At 39.8% G+C, this 23,281-nt stretch overlaps 1 protein-coding gene across 2 annotated transcripts; it reads right to left on the reverse strand.

Annotated features, from left to right (window-relative positions):
* Positions 1 to 1,265: 1,265 nt before the first annotated feature.
* Positions 1,266 to 19,109, reverse strand: LOC122556646 (eukaryotic translation initiation factor 4E-binding protein 3-like). 2 transcript variants are annotated; one of them, XM_087995345.1, is made up of 4 exons: positions 18,990 to 19,109; positions 18,732 to 18,888; positions 11,995 to 12,171; positions 1,266 to 1,925 (listed from the first exon to the last, which is right to left on the reverse strand). In XM_087995345.1, the coding sequence occupies exons 2-4, from the start codon at positions 18,859 to 18,861 to the stop codon at positions 1,894 to 1,896; spliced, it is 339 nt and encodes a 112-aa protein (XP_087851471.1). In that variant the 5' UTR covers positions 18,862 to 18,888; positions 18,990 to 19,109; the 3' UTR covers positions 1,266 to 1,893. The 2 variants fall into 2 exon arrangements, with proteins under 2 accessions (XP_087851471.1, XP_043559549.1); XM_043703614.2 differs by lacking the exon at positions 18,990 to 19,109 and having other exon boundaries at positions 18,732 to 18,983.
* Between the last annotated feature and the right edge of the window lie 4,172 nt (positions 19,110 to 23,281).

Raw genomic sequence — 23,281 nt, forward strand, 5'->3', positions numbered from 1 at the left:
TATTAGGAGGCCTGTAGAAAACTCCTAATAGGGTGACCTCACCTTTCCTTTTCCTAACCTCAGCCCAAACTACCTCAGATGGCGAGTCTTCATCCATCGTCCTTTCCACCGCTGTAATACTATCTTTGACAAGCAATGCCACACCTCCCCCTCTTTTACCCCCACCTCTGACCCTACTAAAACATTTAAACCCTGGAACCTGCAACAGCCAATCCTGTCCCTGTTCTACCTATGTCTCCGTAATACACATCGAAATCCCAGGTACCAACCCACGCTGCAAGTTCACCTACCTTATTTCGTATACTTCTTGCATTGAAGTATACACACTTCAAGACACTTTCCTGTTTACAAGCACCCTCCTTTGAGATTGATGCCATGTTCCTAACCCCTCTACACTCCAGGTCCTGCACCCTAAAGCTACAGCCTAGGTTCCCATGCCCCTGCAGAGTTAGTTTAAAACCCCCCACCAAGAGCACTAGCAAACCTCCCCCCAAGGATACTGGTGCCCCTCAGGTTCAGGTGTAGATCATCCTGTTTATAGAGGTCCCACCTTCCCCAGAAAGAACCCCAGTTATCCAGATACCAGAATCCCTCCCTCCTGCACCATCCCTGTAGCCACGCATTTAACTGTTCTCTCTCCCTATTCCTCGACTCTCTATCACGTGGCACATGAATAGAAAAGTTTTGGAGGGATATGAGCCAGGAGTAGGCAAGTAGGACTAGTTTGGGATTATGTTCAACATGGACTGGTTGGACCGAAGGATCTGTTTCCATGTTGTAGGACTATGACTATGACTATGACCTATAAAAATGCAAGTTTTTCTTTTGCTTCAAACATTAGTTTTGCAATATGAAAAAAAAAAGTGTATGTGTTTTCCAAAGCTGCTATTAAATACGGAGATTCAACTTTAATTCTTTGACTGGCATTAGGTCTGGCTGACAAATGTTTTAAAAAAAAAAACTACTAATCCAATTTAACACGATGCAGATAATAGGATTAAAATCTGAATTCTGTGTGTTGGCGTCAAGCACATCTGTGTGTTTGATCAAGGAACCCCATTAATGAGAAGGAATGAGCAACTGAACTATTAACTGTCAAGAATCGATTCTCCAAGCCATGAAAGTGATAGCATCAAAAGAAACAGCAGTGAGTTTATGACAAACAAGTTGCCTTTGTAACAATAGTGACCATTTTCCTAAAGGAACTTCATTGATTGTAAAGCACTCTAGGATATTCTATAGTTATTAAAGATGTTAAGTAAATGTAAGTTTGTTTTTCTTTATTTACAGTTTGTGCATAAATGTAGTTTACATAAGAATATTAGTTACAAGGAGATAATAATGTAGCATCCTTATTGACGTCAGCACTCCAATTACTATCATAAAGAAACTTCCAGAATTAACAGGAGAATCAATACATCACCTACTGCCCCTGCTGTTGCTGATTCACAGCAAAGCCCACTGCAGCATATTATAGTTAGAACTGCTAGAGAAGATAAGGTGGCTTTTGAGTGATTAAATCAACACACCAGATACAGCTAGTCATTATTCTTATTGCTGCATGATGATAATGGGCTACTGGATTCTTTACAGTCAGATGAAAACTTATAAAGTCAGTAAAACGAAATTAAAGACCAAGTCAACACTTTATCTGGAAACCATTAATCCAAACTTTTAACCAAAGACAAATTTACAAGATCTCCTGCAGAAAAGCAGCATGAAATAACAAGCACCAATTCAGTCATCCCTTCCCCAACTGTAAATCAGTGAATGTACAAAGTATTACACTTCCATTGCTGAAGACATCAGCTTCACAACTTTTCAGAATAATTTCTCCTCAATAAACAAAAATGTTTCAGTCAAGAGAACAGTCCTCTTCATCCAGGAGACCGCTTAAATATCCATTTCAAATTGAGCATCATCAGCTAGAAATTGAAAACAAGAGAAGATTAGTCCTTTGCTCTCGGTCTGAAGTCAGCCCTCAAGTCTTTAGCATCATTTGAATGGTTCAAAGACTTAAAAATGACAATTTCAAATGACAAAATAGGGGGCTGCATTAAATTGCTCAACTTTATGGTTTTTTTCCCCAAAAGAAAGCTTCATTCACTTTGCTTAATCTTCCAAACATCATATTTGGGGAGCACAGACTTCCCAAACTGCATTTCCACAGATGGCATTTCCAGCTCAAAATTTTCACTTTGGTTCAGGTCAGATCATGTCTCCATCTCTGTAAATGGATAAATTTAACCTCAGAAATTCAAATACTGAATCTTAATTTTATTTTTATAGAATATCTTGTTTGAACAAAACTCTAAATGCTGGACATTGGATAGCACATTCTATTCCAAGCAACGCTCAAGCAGCTGATTTCAGCTCTGCTTAAATGAAACCTCTACAGCACATGAAACAACATGTTTTCTTTGGTCGATAAAGATAAGCAGTAGCATCATGTCCTCAGTTAAAATAGCAACTGTCAACAGCTTATATTTCATCAGCAGATTATTGGAAACCAAAATGAAAAACACTCAGCACATGCAAAAGCTTTGGGAACATCTTAAAGTGTACAAAGAGAAAACAACTGCTTTGCACATAGGTTTATCTTAATTGCACTTACATAAGCAAATGAAAATCACTGGCTGCAAATTATCAGCTTTTGATTAGTTGGCAGGTTATGAATTAAATGCATCATAGCAGTATTTAACCTGCATTGGTTGTGGTCACCCCAATACATTAGCGGTGTTTTCTTTCGAAAACAATGTTTTACATGCATGTGCATCAATTCTCTTTCACCCCTCCCTTCCCCACTCTGTTGGGTTTAATGCATTGGAATTAATCATCCTCTGGTATCTCCTCCCACAAGTTGTTCTTCATACTGAAACTTAACATTAAAGGCAGGAGATTTAAGGTCCTTGCACCTCTTATGATGATCACGACATCACCATTAGGAAACCAGCCTAATTTCCGACCTACTTTTCTGATCATCATTCCAATCACTCAGTAGTTTTTTTTGAACCCAAGTGTTTTCCTCTATGACTAATTAGGAAACTCTCCTGGAAGCGTCCTAGCCTCACTGAATACCGTTCTGGTTTGCAGGTATTTTTCACTAATCTCTTCAGGTAGGGGCAGTACAAGAGACTTTCATTCTGGATTGCACACTTGTCTTTTGAACCAGAGCAATGATAAAATAATTACATTGATACTTTGATTTGTATAATGACTTGGATACATTTAGTATGAGTACATTTAAAAAAAAAAGTTCTTTTGCACAACAAATTGTTGAGACCTGTACTTTCTAGGAAGAAATTCCTGTCATAGAGATGTACAGCACAGAAACAGACCCTTCGGTCCAACCCGTCCATGCCGACCAGATATCCCAAACTAATCTAGTCCCACCTGCCAGCACCCAGCATATATCCCTCCAAACCCTTCCTATTCATATACCCATCCAAATGCCTTTTAAAATGTTGCAATTGTACCAGCCTCCACCACATCCTCTGGCAGCCCATTCCACCATCCTCTGCCTGAAAAAATTGCTCCTTGGGTCCCTTTTACATCTTTCCCCTCTCACCCTAAACTTATGTCCCCTAGGTCTGAACTCCCCCACCCCAGAGAAAAGACTTGGTCTATTCATCCTATCCATGCCCCTCATAATTTTGTAAACCTCTATAAGGTCACCCCTCAGCCTCCGACACTCCAGGGAAAACAGCCCCAGCCTGTTCAGCCTCTCTCTATAGCACAAATCCTCCAACCCTGGCAACATCTTTGTAAATCTTTTCTGAACCCTTTCAAGTTTCACAACATCTTTCTGATAGGAAGGAGACCAGAACTGCACGCAATATTCCAACAGTGGCCTAACCAATGTCCTGCACAGCCGCAACATGACCTCCCAACTCCTGTACTCAATACTCTGACTGATAAAGCCTTCTTCACTATCCTATCTATCTGGGACTCCACTTTCAAGGAGCTATGAATCTGTAATCCAAAGTCTCTTTTTTCAGCAACAATCCCTAGGACCTTACCATTAAGTGTATAACTCCTGCGAAGATTTGCTAAATGGGAGAAAGTATAATAAAGGACATAAATTTAATTTCTAGAGACATATGATGCTTACAGAAATCTGAACATGTTCTGTAATTTACTGAACAAAACAGCAACGTTTTAGACGGTGACCAGGAACACTATAGTCAGATGCCAACAGGTGCGAATTAAAGCAATTCTGTTGTCTTCCTGACCATGCTCATCCTTCTTGGAACTTCATGTCTGAATCTTTCATTTAGGCCTTTGCCCATCACAGCACTGAGAATGTTCTGAGCAAAGCCACATAAACTTGAATAAAAGAGTACCTCTTTAACTTTCCTGGACTGTCTGCAGCTTTTAATAGTGCTGACCACTCCATTCCATTCTAATGCCTGTCCACTGACTTCCAACTATGTGGGATAGCACTTACCTATTCTATTCTTATCTTCTTGTAACAGGGAACTGGCTGCAAAGGCTTCTCTTCCCATGTCTGCACCATTACCTCTGGTGACCTCGAGGATTTGTCTTTGGAAACTTCCTATTTTTGATCTACATAATGTCCCTCAGTAATATCATTCGAAAACATAGCAGCAGTTTCCACATGACCACTGACAACACCCTGTTTCACCTTAAATCCATCTCTCTTGACCCTTTCACTGTCTTTAAACTGTCACGCTGATGGTCCAACATCCAGTACTGGATAAACAAACTTCTGCAAAGGCACTCCTGGCTGCTTTTCCAAGATCTACTCTCCATAAACTCAAGATCATCCAAAACTGCAGTCTGCATCCTGCAGGACTTTTCACCCACAACCCCTAAGCTTGCTGACCTTCATTGGTTAAGCAACATTTCAATTTTTAAATTCACTTATAAATCCTTGCATGGCTTTGGCACTCCCTATTGCTGGAGTGTCCATCAGCCTGACAACCTGTCAACATATTTCTGCAAAACCAAAAGTACTGTGGTTGCCGAAAGTCAGAAACAAAAGCAGAAGTTGCTGGATAAGCTCAGCAGGTCTGGCAGCATCTGTGAAAAGAAATCAGAGTTAAAGTTTTGGGTGCAGTGATCCTTCCTTGGAACAGATATTTCTGCAATTCTGGTTTCTTAAGCGTTACCGATTTTCATCATTCCATCATTGGTGGCTGTGTCTTCAGCTACCAAGGGCCGAAAATGCTGTAAGTTCCTCCAGTCCAAACCCTACAAATTTGCTGCACTCCTCTACTTCGGACTTCTTGGGCATCCTGATTTTAATCAGATCATTTGTGGCTTATCTTCAGCTGCAAAAGACTTGTGCTTATCAATCATCTCCCATCTCTCTTTCCTTATTTAAGATGCTACTTCAAACCTAATTCTTTGACTAAATCTTTGGCCAACTGCACCAATATTTTCCTCAGTAGAATTGCATCAAACTTTGTTTTATAATGCTCCTGTGAAGTGCTTTGGGACATTTTGCAATGCTAAGGTGACATACAAGTACAAGTTGTTGTTGCTGTTCTTGCATCAACATCCCATTTGAAGCAAAATGACCAGCTGTAGAATCAAAGTAGCAATATTAAAACCTTGATTGACTGTAATAAATCTGTTAAATTTTAACTGTAGTGAGGTACAACGATCAGTTCTGAAATGTTTACTGCACAAGCTGCAGCTCACACGCCCACTATAAATATCAACTTGCAGACTTTAACCTTTCCCCATGACTCTGTTAATCAAGCACTTCAAAACAAGGTTCCAGGTCATATGAAATCATTTGATACATGTGACTATCATGAGTGTAAAAACTACAAACAACCAAAGATATGAATGAAATATGCCACACAGTATTAAAAAATTATCAATCTTACAAACATATTTTATGTTTTAAGAACTTTCTGCACAAAACAGAATAATGCAAAAGGAAAACTTTTCTTGTACAGCATTTCACTACCACTGGACTAAACTTACTCCAAGTCAGGCTGATCTCATAGCCCTGAACTCTCTTTTTTTTTTAAAGTTTGTCTCCCACAGTCCACATCCCATATCAAGTCTTCATCGAGTTAATTTTTTCCATTAAACTGTGTTTCCTCAACCATTTTCCCACTAATCTGCTGGTCACATAGCTTTTTGTTACGCATTTTAGCTGATACTGTTAATGATTCTCTCCCCTCAGGAACTGTAGTCATCTCCTTCAATCCTGCTATCAGCTTTCCATTCTTCAAAAACTCAAACCCTCAACTCCTTCGTTTTTGTACATTACTGCTCTATCCCAGCTTCCCTCTCCTTTCTAAAGTCCATGATAGATGTGGGGTTATGGGGATAGAGTGAGGGATGTGGCTCTGGGTGGGATGCTCTTTGGAGGGTTCATGCAGACTTCATGGGCCAAATGGCCTCTACCTACATGTTGTAGCCTCATAAATCCTTTGCCATCTTTCCTGGATCTTATCTAAATTCCTTCATTCAGATTTCCATCCTGTCACAGTGGGAAATGCAGGTCTTGTCAAAGCACTAGCGACAGCCCCAACAGAATACAGACAAAGATGAAATCTCTCCCTCTCCTTACTGTTCACAATGACCTTTGATCATCCTTCACCAATACCTCTTGACTTGCTGTCTTGCTGGCTGAGACTCCTCTAACCAGCATTACGAACAATATCCACCATTACCTCAGAAGACCCCCAAGGATTTGGTGGCACAGTAGCACAGAGTTTAGCACCGCTATCTCACAGCGCCAGGGACCCAGGTAAAGGCTGAATCTGACTATAACCATATTTGATTCAGAGATGAGCTTCTGACCACAATGCATACCAAAATAATTGTTTTCTTATTCCTCAATTGACTCGCCCCTCTCGAAATCCGTATTCCCTGCAAGCCCCTGAACCGTCTCACGTATCTGCCCTCTAATTTTGGTCCTTCAACATTCCAATTTTAATCACTGCACCATGTCAAGTGCTTAAGGTTTGGAATTCCCTCCCTAAATCTCTCCACTTCTCTTGCTCTACAACAGTCCTTCAAATTTACTTCCCTTTCAAATTATGATCAGTGTTAAATTTAGTTTTACAATGCTCCTGTGAAGCACCTTTGAATATTTTATTACACTTAAGGTGCTGCATAAATAAGTTTGGTTATTATTGAGTGGATTGAAATCTATTTGGGATCAGAGGCTTAGTTTACATTTACATTCCCCACATCCTTAAGATTCTAAATCTGCATCATAGTGCAGCCAAATTCTCAACATGTGACAACTTTAAACCATGCAGAGGTTTGTTTGTTCTGGCAGAAGTCCATCCCACTAATATTTTTTTATGTACTCCCATGCAGATTTTAAGTGGGCTGGGGGTGTGGGGTCAGCTATGCAGAGGCTTGTTGGAGCTATGCTCAGAGCAAGTTTTGTTGTGGATTTTTTTTTCAGACATATTTTCGCCCTCAAACCGTTCCTCCTCTCACCATCCTCTGGCTCTTCACAGAACAATCAAGCAAGCAACAGGATCTTTGGAGCAATCGGAGAATCGAGGATCACTTCACTGTGAATCCTTTTGGAGAGGTATGGTTGTAATTGTAAATTATATTTCTGTCTTTATGTCTCAGGTATAACTTTATGCACATAAATCATTCAAAACTAAATCACTGTCTTGCTTAGATGATTCAGTTATTTACATGTAGACCCCTCAGATATTAATCATATCATTTAAGATTACAAGGAGGTATTGATTTTAGCTTTTATTAATATAGGGATCAAGTCTGGAACCATGAGGCTATGCTACAGCTGTACAAAACTCTAGTGCGGCCGCACTTGGAGTATTGTGTACAGTTCTGGTCACCGCATTATAAGATGTATGTGGAAGCTTTGGAGAGGGTGCAGAGGAGATTTACTAGGATGTTGCCTGGTATGGAGGGAAGGTCTTACGAGGAAAGGCTGAGGGACTTGAGGCTGTTTTCGTTAGAAAGAAAAAGGTTGAGAGGTGACTTAATAGAGACATACAAGATAATCAGAGGGTTAGATAGGGTGGACAGGGAGAGCCTTTTTCCAAGATTGGCGATGGCGAGCATGAGGGGGCATAGCTTTAAATTGAAGGGTGATAGATATAGGACAGATGTCAGAAGTAGTTTCTTTACTCAGAGTAGTAAGGGTATGGAATGCTTTGCCTGCAACGGTAGGAGATTTGCCAACTATAAGTACATTTAAGTCGTCATTGGACAAGCATATGGACGTACATGGAATAGTGTAGGTTAGATGGGCTTCAGATTGGTATGACAGGTTGGTGCAACATCGAGGGCCGAAGGGCCTGTACTGCGCTGTACTGTTCTTTATTCTATGATTGAGTGGGCCAATACGCTGAGGAGTGGCGGATGGAGTTTAATTTGGATAAATGTGAGCAAGTATTACATTTTGGTAAAACAAACAGGGACAGGACTCATACAATTAAAAATATGGCCTTGGGTATGTTGTGGAACAGAGAGACCTTGGAGTTCAGGTACATAATACTTTGAAGTTTGCGTCACATATAGACAAGCTGAATAAGGCGGTGTTTGGCATGCTTGCTTTCATTGCTCAGACCTTATCAAGCTGGAGAGGGTTCAGAAAAGCTTTACCAGGATGTTGCTGGGAATGAAAGGTTTGAGTTATAGGGAGAGGCTCGAATGCTGGGACCTTTTCACTGGTACATAGGAGTGTGAAAGGTGACCTTGTAGAGGCTTTTAAAGTCATGAAGGGTATAGATAAGGTGAATGACAGGTGTCTTTTCCCTATGGTCGGGGAATTCAAGACTAGGGGACATATTTTTAAGGTGAGGGCAGAAAGATTTAAAAAAAGGAAGGGCAACTTTTTAAATACAGAAAGTGGTTCATGGTAGAATGAACTTTCAGAGGAAGTGGTAGATGCAGGTACAGTTACAACTTTTAACAGATATTTGCGTAAGTACATGAATGAGAGATTTGGAAGGATATGGGACAAGTTTAGTTTGGGATTATGGTCAGCATGGACTGGTTTGACCAAAGAGTCTGTTTCCGTGCCATATGACTAGTATTAAGGGTTTAGATGGAAAGGAATTTGTTAAGTGATACAAGAAATCTTTCTGATTCAGTATGTGGATATAGCTACGAGAGGAGGTGCGAAACTTGACCTATTCTGAGGAAATAAGGCAGGGCAAGTGACTGAAGTGTCAGCTGGGAAGCACTTTGGGACCAGTGACCATAATTCTATTAGTTTTAAAATAGTGATGGAAAAGGATAGACAGGATCTGAAAGTTAAAGTTCTAAATTGGATGGAGGCCAATTTTGATGGTATTAGGCAAAAACTTTGAAAAGTTGATTGGGTGCAGATGTTCGCGGGAAAAAGGACGGTTGGAAAAAGGGAAGTCTTCAAAAATGAGATGAGAGTCCAGAGACAGTATGTTCCTGTTGGGGCGAAAGGCAAGGCTGGTAGGGAATGCTGGATGACTAGAGAAATTGAGGTTTTGGTCAAGAAAAAGGAGGAAGCATATGTCAGGTATAGACAGCAGAAATCAAGGGGATCCTTAGAAGAGTGTAAAGGCAGTAAGAGTATACTTCAGAGGGATATCAGGAGGGCAAAAGGGGACATGAGACGGCTTTGATAAATAGGGTTAAGGTGAATCCCAAAGGGACTTTATTAATACATTAAGGACAAAAGGGTAACTAGGGAGGTAATTAGACCCCTCAAAGATCAGCAAGACAGCTTATGTGTGGAACCGCAGGAGATGGGAGAGATACCAAACGAGTATTTTTCAACAGTTTACACTGTGGAGAAGGACATGGAAGATATAGAATGTGGGGAAATACAATGCAACATTGGTTATCCGAACACCAATTATCCAAATTTCGGATTATCCAAAAAAAGATCTCAATGTCCCGATGTTTGGGTAAACTAAGCAAGGGAACTATAGACCGGTGAGCCTGACACCACTGATGGACAAGTTGCTGAAGGGAATCCTGAGGGATAAGATTTACATGTATCTGGATAGGCAAGACAAGACTGATTAGGGATAATCAACATGGTTTTCATGCATGGGAAATTATGTCTCACAAACTTGATTGAGTTTGTGAAGAAATAACGAAGAGGATTGATGAGGCAGAGCAGTGGACGTGATCTATATGAACTTCAGTAAGGCATTCAATAAGGTTCCTCATGGAATACTGGTTAGCAAGGTTAGATCATGTCAAATACAGGGAGAACTAGCTTTTCGAATAGAGAACTGGCTCGAAGATAGAAGACAGAGGGTGGTAGTGGAGGGTGGGTTTTCAGACTAGAGGCCTGTGACCAGTGTGTGTGTGACACTGGTGTGGTGTGGCCACAAGGTGCTGGGTCCACAGTATTTCATCATTTATATACAATGACATGGATGTGAACATAGGAGGTTATAGTTAGCAAGTTTGCAGATGACACCAAAATTGGAGGTGTAGTGGACAGTGAAGAAGGTTACCTCAGTACAATGGGATCTTGATTAGTTGGGCCAATGGGCTGAGAAGTGGAAAGTTAGAAAAGATGCGAGGTGCTGCATTTTGGAAAGGCAAATCAGAACAGGACTTATACACTTAATGCTAAAGGTCCTGGTTAGAGTTGCTGAACAGAGACCTTGGAGTGCAGATTCAAAGTTCTTTCAAAGTAAAGTATCATGTAGATAGGACAGTGAAGGAGGCATTTAGTATGCTTTCCTTTATTAGTCAGAGCATGGAGTATAGGAATTGGGAGGTCATGTTTCAGCTGTACAGGACATTGGTTAGGCCATTTTTAGAATAGTGCGCACAACTCTGGTTTACCTTCTCTAGGAAGGATATTGTGAAACTTGAAAGCATTCAGAAAAGATTTACAAGATATTGCCAGGGCTGGAGGGTTTGAGTTTATCGGGAGAGGCTGAATAGGCTGAAGCGTCAGAGGCTGAGGGATGACCTTATAGAGGTTTATAAAATCATGAGTGGCATGGACAGGGTAAATAGACACGGTCTTCTCCCTGGGTTGGAGGGAGTCCAGAACTTGACAGCATAGGTTTAGGGTGAGGGGTCAAAGATTTAAAAGGCTCCTAAGGGGCAACTTTTTCACAGAGGGCAGTATGTACATGGAATGAGCTGCAACAACAGGCTCTGAAATGTAATTAATTTGGAGCTATTTTTGGATGATAGTCAGCGGCTTACTCTTTTAAAGGAATTGGAATGCAATTTGAAGTTTAGAGTCACATCTACTGAGTGGGCAGCCCAGTAAAAATACCATCCAACTTGGTAGAATACCAATTTAATTGATAACTCATACATGTTTAATATTTGAGTGACAATTCACAGTTTATACTGGTTTTTAAAAGTTTGATTTTGTTTTCTCCACAGGGATCCTAAGAGTGGAAAAAACAGCAAGGAGACGGGTCACAAAAATGAACTTCAGGGAAACATAAGCTAGGATTTTTCATACTCATGAAGAGAAGATTCAGGAAGAATCTTAAGATAGATACTTAACAGGATCAAAACAGAAACTCAACATAGACTTCCAAATTTGCTGAGATGTCAAGACATGATGACGTAAATTCTTGGTTGTGAAGAGCACAATTAAGACAAATCACAGGAAGCATTTGTTACAGACTAATTAGTAGCCACAACAGATAGCCAGGAAGACCTTCTCGAGATGATAACATTAGATTTCAATCAAAACTTAGCTAGATACTAGGTAGATAATAAGGCCGATGTCCAACAAGACTGAAGTCAATTTGAGTGAAGAATGGTCATTTATCTTGTGAAGGAAGAATCCAGTTATAGATTGCCTGGATGTGTAGATGACGTTAGATTTTACCATTTGTTGTTTTATACCATTCATCACTTCGTTTTCTTTTGATAACCTTCAATAAGATTTCTTTTTCATTATAATTGAAGAAATAATAAGATAAAATATTCTCTAAAGTTAATTGTGGCAAGAGTTTCAAAAAATATTCTCCTACTGTTTGCCTCTAAACTCAAAAAGTTGATTTTAAGTTTTCTAAAGCCTTTTAAGAGATTCATTCTCACCTGGAGTTTCTTTCTCGGTCTCTGTTTCAAGTTCTTGGAGTTCTTCAACTTTGGCTAGAGTTGAATGTTGTGGCATAGTTACACCTGGGATCTGAGGAAGATAGGATGGTGGTGTCCGAGCAAGTGGAGAATTTCTGCATTCCATCAAGAATTTGCGACCATAGATAATCCGTGTACCTGGCGTTAAACAGTGAAAATATTTAGTTTATTTTTTCTTTCATATATGCTCACTTATTCAGATATTCTTCATGACATGGACAATGATACACCTTGAGATATACTTATTACCACAACTTTCCTGACTATGTATTCAATGGCAAAGGAGTCATTTCTTTAAAATCTGTAAAACCTTGATTATGTGAAGCAACTCCTACAGATTATTTCATTTGTGCATCATTCAAAGACGCTGACACTAATAGCAAAGAGATGACTTTCAATGATGTCACAGCTTTTACAATGTCAAATAGGCCTAATGCCACTAAATTACTTCTTCAATTGTAGTATAGTAGCCAGCAAAATAGGAGAGGAGAAATAAATAACTACTTAGTCTGTTTCTGGTGTTGGCTGAGGGATGGATGTTCACTGGACAGGGGAAAAACTTGGCTCTCCTTAACAATTTTGCCAAAGATCTGGGGTCTTTGTTTAGTAGCTCAATAAAAAAAAAGCAACAAATCCAAAAATATAGCCGTTCCTATGTACTGTATTGAAAAATCAGTTTAGATTATTTGTTTCAGCGCCAGAGACACTTGGACCCACATCTTTCTGATTCTGAGACTAATACTGAGCCACATTGATTTAAATAACCAAAAAGTAGCCTCGATTTAGGTTTGAAATACAGAACAAGTATTGACCTTGAAACTTTCCAAGTCTACACATTCACATCATAACTATTAATTAAACTGAGAGACTGACCGGGATTGCAAATATTGTAAGAAGAAACCTTACAGGATATAGTAGCTGTACATAATGTATCAAGTTTTGTATGTTCTTATTCAGAATTGAGAAGATTTATGTAGTTTTTGGCGGTCATGCTAAAAGATGGTCCTTTTTCTTATTGCGTACAGTCGCAGTAGTTGTAGCTGAAAGACATGACAATGCACTGTATGCAAAAGCAATTATCCATAACTATATAGAATTGAAGAATATATCAAAAGGACCAGCAGTTGGGTGATTATCTAACAAAATGAAATGCTCTTACAAATGCCAATTAGCTCAAGTATTGAGTATGGGTTCCAGCATATTTAGACAGTCCTGATCCTGCACATGGTTGAACTTATACAATAGTTATAGCACAGAAGTGGGGTATTTGACCTATTGAGCCATGTCAGTTCTCTGGAAAGACAGCATAGCTGTCCCATTTCTGGTAGCTCTGAATTTGTTTTCCTTATCCAATTTCCTTTTGAAAGCTAGGATTGAATCTACCTTCAACATCCTCTCAAGTATTCCAACCCAACATGATTTGGTGCTTTTCAATCTTGTAAAATCACCTCAATTATGTCCTTTGGTCGTCAGCACTTCTAAAGGCAATAATCTGCCTTTCTGTTCTGTCTAAATCCCTAATGGTTATAAACACCTTTATCAAGTCTCTTCTCAAACGTCTTGTTTTCAAATGAAACAAACCCAGTTCATCCAATCAACTTACATAAATTATTAAACAAACAATCACAAGCTGTACAAATGCGCATTCAAAACTAAAGCTCTGTGTTCCTTTTCTATCTTCACTTTTAAGTTGTAATCAATATTAAAAGCTGCATATTAGAAAATGGGAGCATTGAACTGGAATACTTATATAGCACTACACAATGACACAAGTTCAGCATACTGGCTGAAAGTGATGCGGAATGGAATATCAAAACGTTATCACTGTTGTGACATTTAAAAAGATTCCTTTAGGTGGTTCTGAGTGACATTTTAATTTAAATTACTTTTTTAAATAATTGGACTTTGTGTTAAAATGCACTGTTATTGTGGGGGCAAAATAGGAAAGAACTAATAAGAGACTACTTAGCGTGGTTCTGGTGTTGGCTAAGAGATGAACATGAGGAAGATTTGAATTTCCTTAAAAAGGATGCCAAGGATTTGCAGTTTTTGTTTTGTAGGTCAATCAATAAAACAGCATACCCAAAAATGTACAACTGCACAAAAAGGAATTTTATCAGAATTTCTTTCCCATTTCAGAACCAAAGGAACTGTGCACAACTTTGTCAATCACAAGTCACAATTATACTTTGATGCTGGTCTAAAACATTGGACCTTATACTTGGGGAAAACTATGCATTTTATATAGAGGTTACCAGAAAATAATGCTCTTTAAATTTCACTGAGAAGCTTTTGTTTCTTGAAGATCACAAAATCTAAAATGCAATTGCGGGCCAACATCTGAAATGACTGAACTTTCAAAAGGCATGAAAACATTTATTGCCCTGTATTATTTCATACCACATGACAATTTGCTTTTAAAGAAAGCTACTTTAGGTTACTGACTATTAAGTGAACACATGCATATTCACTCACAAAAAGATGGAAAGAACAATCTCTTTTGTAAAAGTTTTTAAAAGATCCAATTTAATTTGATTAACTTCAAAGAATATTATGACATAAAAAATGTAACAAATGCCTTGCTTGACGATGAGCTACCCTGTTAACTGTCAGAAACAAGTAATGCAATTTATTTTCACTACATTTAATAGGAAGGAAAAGCAACGAAAAGTGCTTGCATCATCCACATAGCTCATGAGATATGCCTTATCAGCACACATAAGAAAGACAAAGCCATGCATTTTAAATAGGGTGTTCCTACAGTCACATATATAATTCATGCCCTGAGTAAAAGAATGAACAACACAGGAGGATTAACAACCCAACATGGAACTGAACATTGCTCAAAACTGTCTGGCATTATATGTTAAGTAGTCTGACCTCTCATAACATCATCTATCTTTTCATATACTGTACAGTTTTTGCACAGAGTAATTGTGCAGTGCCAGTGAGAGAACAAAGTAAATGTTCTTTTTATTTTCACAGGCATTGCAGTGCCCTGACAGTCATGAACAGCAGAGTACACTGTAACCACAAGCTTGCAATTCCCAATAGCTGATAAATCAGTAGTTATACTTGCACATGAACAAGTTTCAGTTAACCCCAACTGATAAACTGAAAGTTAGGGAATATTAAATTCTAGGAGTTAGAGCCATAAAACTTTAGCAGGTAACAGGCCTTACATCAGAATACAATAATTGTCCTGACTTAATAGCATCAGTCACTACTAGACAAGAAAAAGAGAAAACTGCTTAATAACACCTAACACTTACAATTATAGCCACTTGATAATTTTACACTATCAATATTTACAATAGACTTCCAAATACCAGTGACAACTGGCAATTTTCAAATATTTCAAAAGTAAAATAAACCACTTGTGCTGTCATAAAAACAGTATCCAGTAAATACAATGAGCAGAACATCTGTTATTTAGTCTACCAAGAAAGCTTAAAAAACTGCATTGGAAAATCAGATGTGAACAACTTCCAAAACTGGGCACGGATACTTCCTATAAAAACCTAGGTTTTAAAAACGAGTGATCAAAAAAAGTAACCTTTACATTATATGTTTTATATAAATTTGATATTGGAGTAGTTTCAGGACCCTCTTTTGCACATGTATTTAGAAACTAAATGATCTTGTCATAATTTCAATGTTTAGCAGGCTTATGCTTTGTGCATTATTGATTAAAACATGGCACACATTGGAAAGGCACAACTAGCTACCGAATTACTCCAATACGGACATTTAAAAAAAATAAATTCTTTATCCTGCTGTAAGATGGGGTAGTAGTTGAAATAATGCTCAATTTGAAGTTTAATCTATATTCACTTAAATTATAATTACAAGTTACAATTTTCTGAGGTTATGAATTTCTATCTTTAATTGTGGTTTGTGTCTGTTTTCTGTTTTTTTTGCTTTAGGTTGAAGCAGTTAATCTTGTATTTCAATAATACTTATAAGTCTGAGAAAGTTAGTTTCTTCCTGCTTCATCTACCTAAAAGTCAGAACAATTCCTATTTCTTACTGCAGTGAAATAATAGGTCTCAAACTCAGACTAAGCAGAAATGTGACCTGTAACTACAAATGGAATGCAATCCAAATTTTTATGTATAACAAAGATTGCATGGAGACAAAGTTACAGGGTACCGCACTGCAAAGAATTGTGGGTAACTAAAATGTTTTGAAGAGAACTGCAAAATTGTACATTAAAATGCATATTATTCAGGCTCAATTACCATCAAGCAAATTCACATTGTGAAGAGAAAAATATTAACATCAACCTGAAACAACTGTGTTGTGCCCATTGTCATTTTTCCCACGTTACACCATAGACTAGAATTCAAGAGCAATTCATCGTAGTTAATGAGCCTTTGGGGCATCCTAAAGATGTGCACAGTGCTAAATACACGCAAGGTTTTTTTTGCTATTATTCCTCACCTACATGTAACAGTTGTAAAAAAGAGAAGTTGCAACTTACGTTATATTAACACAGAAACAAATAGAAACAGCTGAAAGTTATGACATCGAATAAGAACATATGCCAATCAAGTAGGCTGCTTTGTTCTGGATGGTGTTAAGCTTCGAGTGTTGTTGGAGCTGCATTCATCCAGGCAACTGGGGAGTATTCCATCACACTCCTGACTTGGGCCTGGTGTTTGGCTGTCAGGTTTTAGGGAACCAGGTGAGTTACTGCAGAATTCCTACCCTCTGAGTTACTCTTGTAGCCACAGTATTTGCTTTGTCTAGTCCAGTTCAGGTTCTGATCAATGGTACTCCCCAGGACATTGATCTTTTTGGGGGGGGGGGGGGTAGGAGTGGGGGGTAGCTTCAGTGATAGTAATACAGATTTTCTCTTGTTGGAGATGAAGATTTATATATGTAAATATTTATCCCCTTAATCTGTAATCTACCTTGATCAAATGAAAAAAGTTTAACATTTTTGTATTTTATTTATGTAAACCTGCATTTTAGCCTCTCAAAATCTCAACAGCCTTCTTATAGTATATTATCATAACACATTTTGCCCCAGTATTTGTGTGCACTACAACTTCAAACCCAATAAACAGGAACACATCATGTTATTTCCTGCTCATTTCACTTTCCTTTGGTTCTCATTTGGACAAGTGGGTTGTTCACAAGAATCTAACAAATCCAAAAATAATATAAACTTGAATGGCCTGTTTCAAATTATTCAAAATGCAATAGTTAAAATAAGAGTGAAATTTAATATTGTAATCTAATTCTCATTATCTATGTTCCTAGGGGACATGAAGATGATATTGTGCTTTGTCCCAGACATTTTCCTGCATGACTCTAACTTGCACCATCAAGCAGTCATTACAACATATGGATCCAAAACAACTCCATTCGTAAAGTTTGCACAAGTTACAACAAGGTTTTCAAATACTCCTGAATTCACTCTGAATAAGACAGTATAAACAAACTAGGAATAGCAGTATAGTGATATTACTATACTGCAATTCCACTTATTGTGCATGAGAGATCCAGTAACAAATTTTGTCCGGGATCTTGCCAAGCTTCTTGAGTATTGTTGGAGCTGCACTCATCCAGGCAAGTGGGGAGTATTCCATCATATTGGTGACTTGCGCCTTATGGATAGGGAGCCAGGTGAGTTACTCACTGCAGCATTCCTAGTTTTTGGCCTGCTCTTGTAGCCACTGTACATGTATGTCTAGTTCCAGGTCAGCTTCTGGTCAATGATTAACTCCAGATGTTGATAGTGGGGATTCAGTGAAGTCGTAATGCCATTGAAAATCATTGGTTAATGGTTAGATTCTCTCGGAAAAAATACATTTACATATGCAACCATTTGTATCACCTTAATCTGCCTTCATTACGTTCCACGGTAATTGTTTCGAAATAAAGCTCACATTAAAATTCTCCTCTGCGCTTCCAGCCTGTTTAGCATTAAGCCTGTTGTTCAAAGTTCAATCCGATCTCCTTAACTAACTTCACTCCAGCACTGAACAAAATAATTACTATTCTAATTTTATTTAGATGCTTACACACGACCACCGGATTATCACTCGTTCTAATACTGCAGCTCCAAAAACTAGCTGATTGGAAGTGTACAAAAAGTGAATCGACTTCCCTTCCAATGTTCACTAATTTTTTCCAGAATTTTTCCTAGCTTCGAATATTTCAGTATTCAGGTCCGGGATAGTAGCACTGAAAGAAAAAGACATTTATTTTCATCTTTACCGAAGATGATACTCCTTATCGTGTTTGAATGCAATGAGAAAAGGCTTTTCAGTTAGAGTTACAGACCTACTCTCAAATAAACAAAGTTTGCATCATGCTTGAAAATGTTTACGCGCTGACTGATCTGACATGTGATACGGCGCGACGCATGGCAATGGGCGAGGAGAGCTCGAACTTACCAACACTGCACAAGTCACACAAATCCTGAATTTAACTAATTAATTTTAGCTAAACTGCACAGATTTAAGCTACACCAGAAACGCAGCGAGTGCAAGATCGATTGAACTTTTATTTCGTCCTTTTCTCGCACCAGGTTAGAGTAAGGATGGCAAGATTAAATAGAAACTCACGTCTTAAACACTCGTTTCAAACCCATTAGTGAACATTTACTCAATCGGCAACAACAGATAACAAATGCCCGTCTAGCTGCAGACTATCCGTGCCGCTGCCGTATCACTTTGCTACATTACCTCCGGGGGTGGTGGAGAACAAGGTGCCGCCCGGTGTACTGCTGTACAAGTCAGGCAGTTGGGACAAATCCTTAACCAGAACTTTGGTGGGGATCGGGCAGCTTTTGCTTGCATGGCAATTTGTAGACATGGCAACCTTTTTTTGGGTTCTTTTCCCCTGGGGAAAAAAAAAGTCACAAAAATAAAAATAACTGCCAAAAGTTAGGAGAGACGCACAGCTAAAGACGTGATGCAGACGTTCACAACAGCATAACCTACACAGTTCTGGTTCCGTCTGCTGCGGTCAAACCACGTGTGGCTCGGTTCAGTGTCGATAAACGACGGACATGACGCCAATTGACAGACAGCAGCTTACAGTGTGTGCAAAAACAGTTCCAAGAAAGGCCTTCGACTGCTCACATGATGCTCCGAGCCTCTCCCATATTAAATGAATAAATATTTACCAAAACACTTTTGTGCGAACTTGAGATTCAACACCAATGGCACATTACAGGCAAGGTCTGCTTTAAAAGCGCTTATATTAAATCAGTATTAGTATAATTTGCAGATTGAAGGAATGCAGACGTGCACTCATTTGGGATCGCGGGGTCATTTGAAATCCTATCCCTGTCCTGAGTTGTCACAGCAAAGGGTGCCACGCTCAGTTTTACAAGCCGTGGACAAAGTCGACAAACAAACAAGAAAAAAATCTTTTGGCCAGAGTACTGGTGTTTGCTTCTATCAAATGAGGAAGGCAGTAGGAAACAATCACATATACTCTTAATTATATTGTTTTTCCTCTTGAAAACTGAAATTGAGCAGTTTCTTAGGAACAAAAGACGACCTCCTTCAAGCTCAGACTGTCTCCAACTTCAAACTGTCACCTGCGTTATGAAGAGTTTTATAAAGATTTGAATCTCTAAAATAACATTCTCATCATGTGTTGATGGGATTGGCAAAATCAACATTGGTTGCTCATCTCCAGTTCATCTAGAAAAGATTGGATGTCCTGCCACCTTAAATTATTGCATTCGGTGCTGGCAGGATAGCGTGTGGTTTGAAAGGGATTTGCAAACAGTGGCGCTTCGATGCATCTGCTGTGTTGCTCTTCCACGTGGTACAGGTTGTTGGAGCTGCATTTATACAGGGAGCTGGAGATATTTCATCACATGCCTGCTTTGAAGAGTCAGGTTGCAAGTTACTGCACAATACCCAGCCTCCGACCTGCTCGTGCAGCCACGATATTTACAGAACGGTTCCAATTCAGTTTCTGTTGAAGGGTACACCGGAGGTCGTTGATAGTTGGAGATTTGGTAATGAACAAAATAAGAGGTGGCCACTGCCTGGCACGAGTCGCAAGAAACGTTCATGCTATACATTAGAATGGACATGGACTGCTTCAGCATTTAAAGGATCAGTAATGGCACTGAACATCCTGAGCGCTGACTGTATGAGGTTTCATTGATGAAACAGTCTTACAACTTTGGATCAAGGATACTACGCTGAAGGACTGGAAATCATGGTACAGTGACACTGCCCCTACCTCTGAGCCAGAAAGCCTGGGCTAAAGTCGCACCTGCTCCATGTGTACATAAAACTTATCTGAACAGGTTGATTAGAAATATTTATCCTGAAGAACTCCTGCAAGTGTTCAAATGACTGACCTTCAGAACCAGGGGCAGCATGGTGACTCAGTGGTTAGCACTGCTGCCTCACAGCACCTGGGTCCCAGGTTCGATTCCAGCCTTGGGTGACTGTGGAGTTTGCACATTCTCCCAGTATCTGCATGGGTTTCCTCCAGGTGCTCCGGTTTCCTTCCACAGTCCAAAGATGTGCAGGCCAGGTGAACTGGCGATGCTAAATTTTGCATAGTGATAGGTGTATTAGTCAGAGGGAAGTGAGTCTGGGTGGTTTACTCTTCGGAGGGCTGAAGCTCCGGTTTCCACGCTGTAGGGAATCTAACCAGAAACCATTTTCCCTCGCACAAGGTATGATTTCAATCACCTCACCAGCTGCATCGACTGCAGGAGCCAGAGCTTCTGGATTCTCCGTTTGGATAAATATTGCCTTTATATGAAGGGCAGCTACATCGTCCTAGTGCTTGGAGGGCATCATTTACCACACTTGAACTAAAATTGCAACATCAAGAACTAAGTGATCCTTGTAGAACCCAGATTCAGTAGATAGATAGTCAAAAATATTTTCCATCATTTTACTGATATCTGTGTTTTGACTGATATGTGAATGAACCAGGCAGGACTTGACCTGCCTTTGGGAGATCTTACATACACTGGAAGTTTTACATATGAAGTAGATGCAAGTAGTGTAGCTGTACTGTGACAGCTTGTTCAGAATGTGGTGATTCTGGAGCACAAGTCTTTCGTACACCTGTCCGTGTTATCCGTTCTATGGATTTTGCAGTCTCATTGATTGCCTTCAGCTGTTTTTCTGACTTACTTTAATCCATTTTTAAAATAGGGTGTGGATATTGCCTACTGGTCAGCATTTATTGTCGGACCCTAGTTGCCCTTGAGGTGATGAGCTGCCTTCTTGAACTGCTGCAGTACACCTATAGGTTGACCCACAATGCTACTAGGGAGGGAATTCCAGGATTTTGTTCCAATGAGTGAAGGAACAGTGATACATTTCCAAATCAGGCTGGTGAGTGGCTTGGAGGGGAACTTGAAGGTGATGATGCTCCCATATATCTGCTGCCCTTGTCCTTCTAGATGGAAGCGGTCATGGGTTTGGAAAGTGCTGCCTGAGGATCTTTGGTGAACTGCTGCAGTGCATCTTGTAAATACTACACCATATTGCTACTGAGCATTGCTGGTGGAGAGTGGATGCTTGTGGATGTAGTGCCAATCAAGCAGGCTACATTGTCCTAGATGGTGTCAAGCTTCTTCAGTGTTGTTGCAACCATCCAAGCAAGTAGGAAATATTTCATCACATGCCTGACTAGTACCTTGCGGAGCTTAAAAATGTGTTGCTGGAAAAGCGCAGCAGGTTAGGCAGCATCAAAGGAGCAGGAGAATCGACGTTTTGGGCATAAGCTCTTCTTCAGGAATATACCTTGCAGATAATGGATAGGCTTTTGGGAGTCAGGTGGTGAGCTACTCGCCACAATATTCCTAGCTTCTGACCTGCTCTTGTAGCCAGTCTTTATGTGGTGAGTCCAGTTAGGTTTCTGATCAATGATAACTCCCAGGATGTTAATAGCATTGAATGTCACATGGCATTGGTTAGATTGCCTCTTGTTGGTGGTCATAGCATGACATTTGTGTGGCACAAGTGTTACTTGCCACTTGTCAGCCCAGTGTCCAAGTCATCACGAATATTGCTGAACATTGTACAATCATTGGCAAACACCCCACTCTGACTTAATGATGGAGGGAAGGTTATTGATGAAACAGCGAAAGATGGTTGGGCTAGGACACTACCCTGAGGAATTCCTGCAGAGATGTCCTGGAGCTGACATGACTGACCAACAACCATGACCATCTTTCTATGTGCCAGGTATGACTAACTACTGGAGAGTTTGTCAATACTGATTCCAGTTTTGCCTGGGCTCCTTAATGCCACACACAGACAAATGCAGCCTTGATGTCAAGTGCTGTCACCCTCATCTCACCTCTGAACTTCAGCTCTTTTGTCCATTTTTGAACCAAGGCTGTAAGGAGGTCAAGACCAAGAGTTGAGTGGCCCTGGCAGAAGCCAAACTGGGCATCACTGACCAGGTGCTGCTTGATAGCACTGATGATGATACTTTCCATTATTTTGGATTGGATTTGTTCTGCTTTTTAAATATTTAGGACATACTTGGGTGATTTTCCACATTGTTGGGTAGATGCCAGTTTTGTAATTGCACTGGAACCATTTGGCTAGGGGATTGGCAAATTCTGGAGCACAAGTCTTCAGTACTATTACTGGAATGTTGTCAGGGTCTGTAGCATTTGTAGTAGCCAGTGCCTCCAACTGTTTCTTGATATTACGTGGAGTGAATCTAATTAGCTGAAAACTAGTATCTGTAATGCTAGGGACTACTAGAGTAGGCAGAGATGTATCATTCACTCAGCACTACTAGCTGAAGATTGCTGCAAAAGCTTCAGCCTTATTTTTTGCACTGGTGTGCTGGGGTCTTCCAAGTTTGGGAATGGGGATACTTGTGGAGGTACCTCCTTCAGTGAGTTATTTAATCATCCATCACCATTCATGACAGTAGTAGGACTGCAGAGCTTAGATGTTTTCCATTTGTTGTGGAATTGCTTAGCTGTCTTTCATTTGCTACTTATGCTGTTTGGCACGCAAGTAGTCCTGTTTGGTGCCTTCGAGGTTGACACCTCATCTTCAGGTATGCCTGGTGCTGCTCCTGGCATGCCCTCCTGCACCAGGGTTGACTTCCTGGCTTGGTGGTAATGGTTGAGTGACAGATAAGCTGGGCCAGGTTGTGCTGGAGTACAATTCTGCTGTTGATGGCCTACAGTGTCTCATAGATGCCCAACAATGAGTTGGATAGAATTGAATCAACTGTAGACTAGAATCGAAGGTCAAAGAGGTTGAAATAGATCAAC

This window comes from Chiloscyllium plagiosum, unplaced genomic scaffold (assembly GCF_037043375.1).
Source record: "Chiloscyllium plagiosum isolate Xiang-an unplaced genomic scaffold, Cpla_swu_hap1 HiC_scaffold_16, whole genome shotgun sequence".
Classification (NCBI taxonomy): Eukaryota; Metazoa; Chordata; class Chondrichthyes; order Orectolobiformes; family Hemiscylliidae; genus Chiloscyllium; species Chiloscyllium plagiosum.

What these genes read in the sequence shown, in the direction of transcription:
- LOC122556646 (XM_087995345.1), bottom strand. Translation starts at nt 18,861, where the DNA reads ATGTCTACAAATTGCCATGCAAGCAAAAGCTGCCCGATCCCCACCAAA. An exon ending in GTTCTCCACCACCCCCGGAG is followed by an intron (nt 12,172 to 18,731) that starts GTAATGTAGCAA and finishes GTTTAACGCCAG; the next exon opens with GTACACGGATTATCTATGGT. An exon ending in GACCGAGAAAGAAACTCCAG is followed by an intron (nt 1,926 to 11,994) that starts GTGAGAATGAAT and finishes TTCAATTTCTAG; the next exon opens with CTGATGATGCTCAATTTGAA.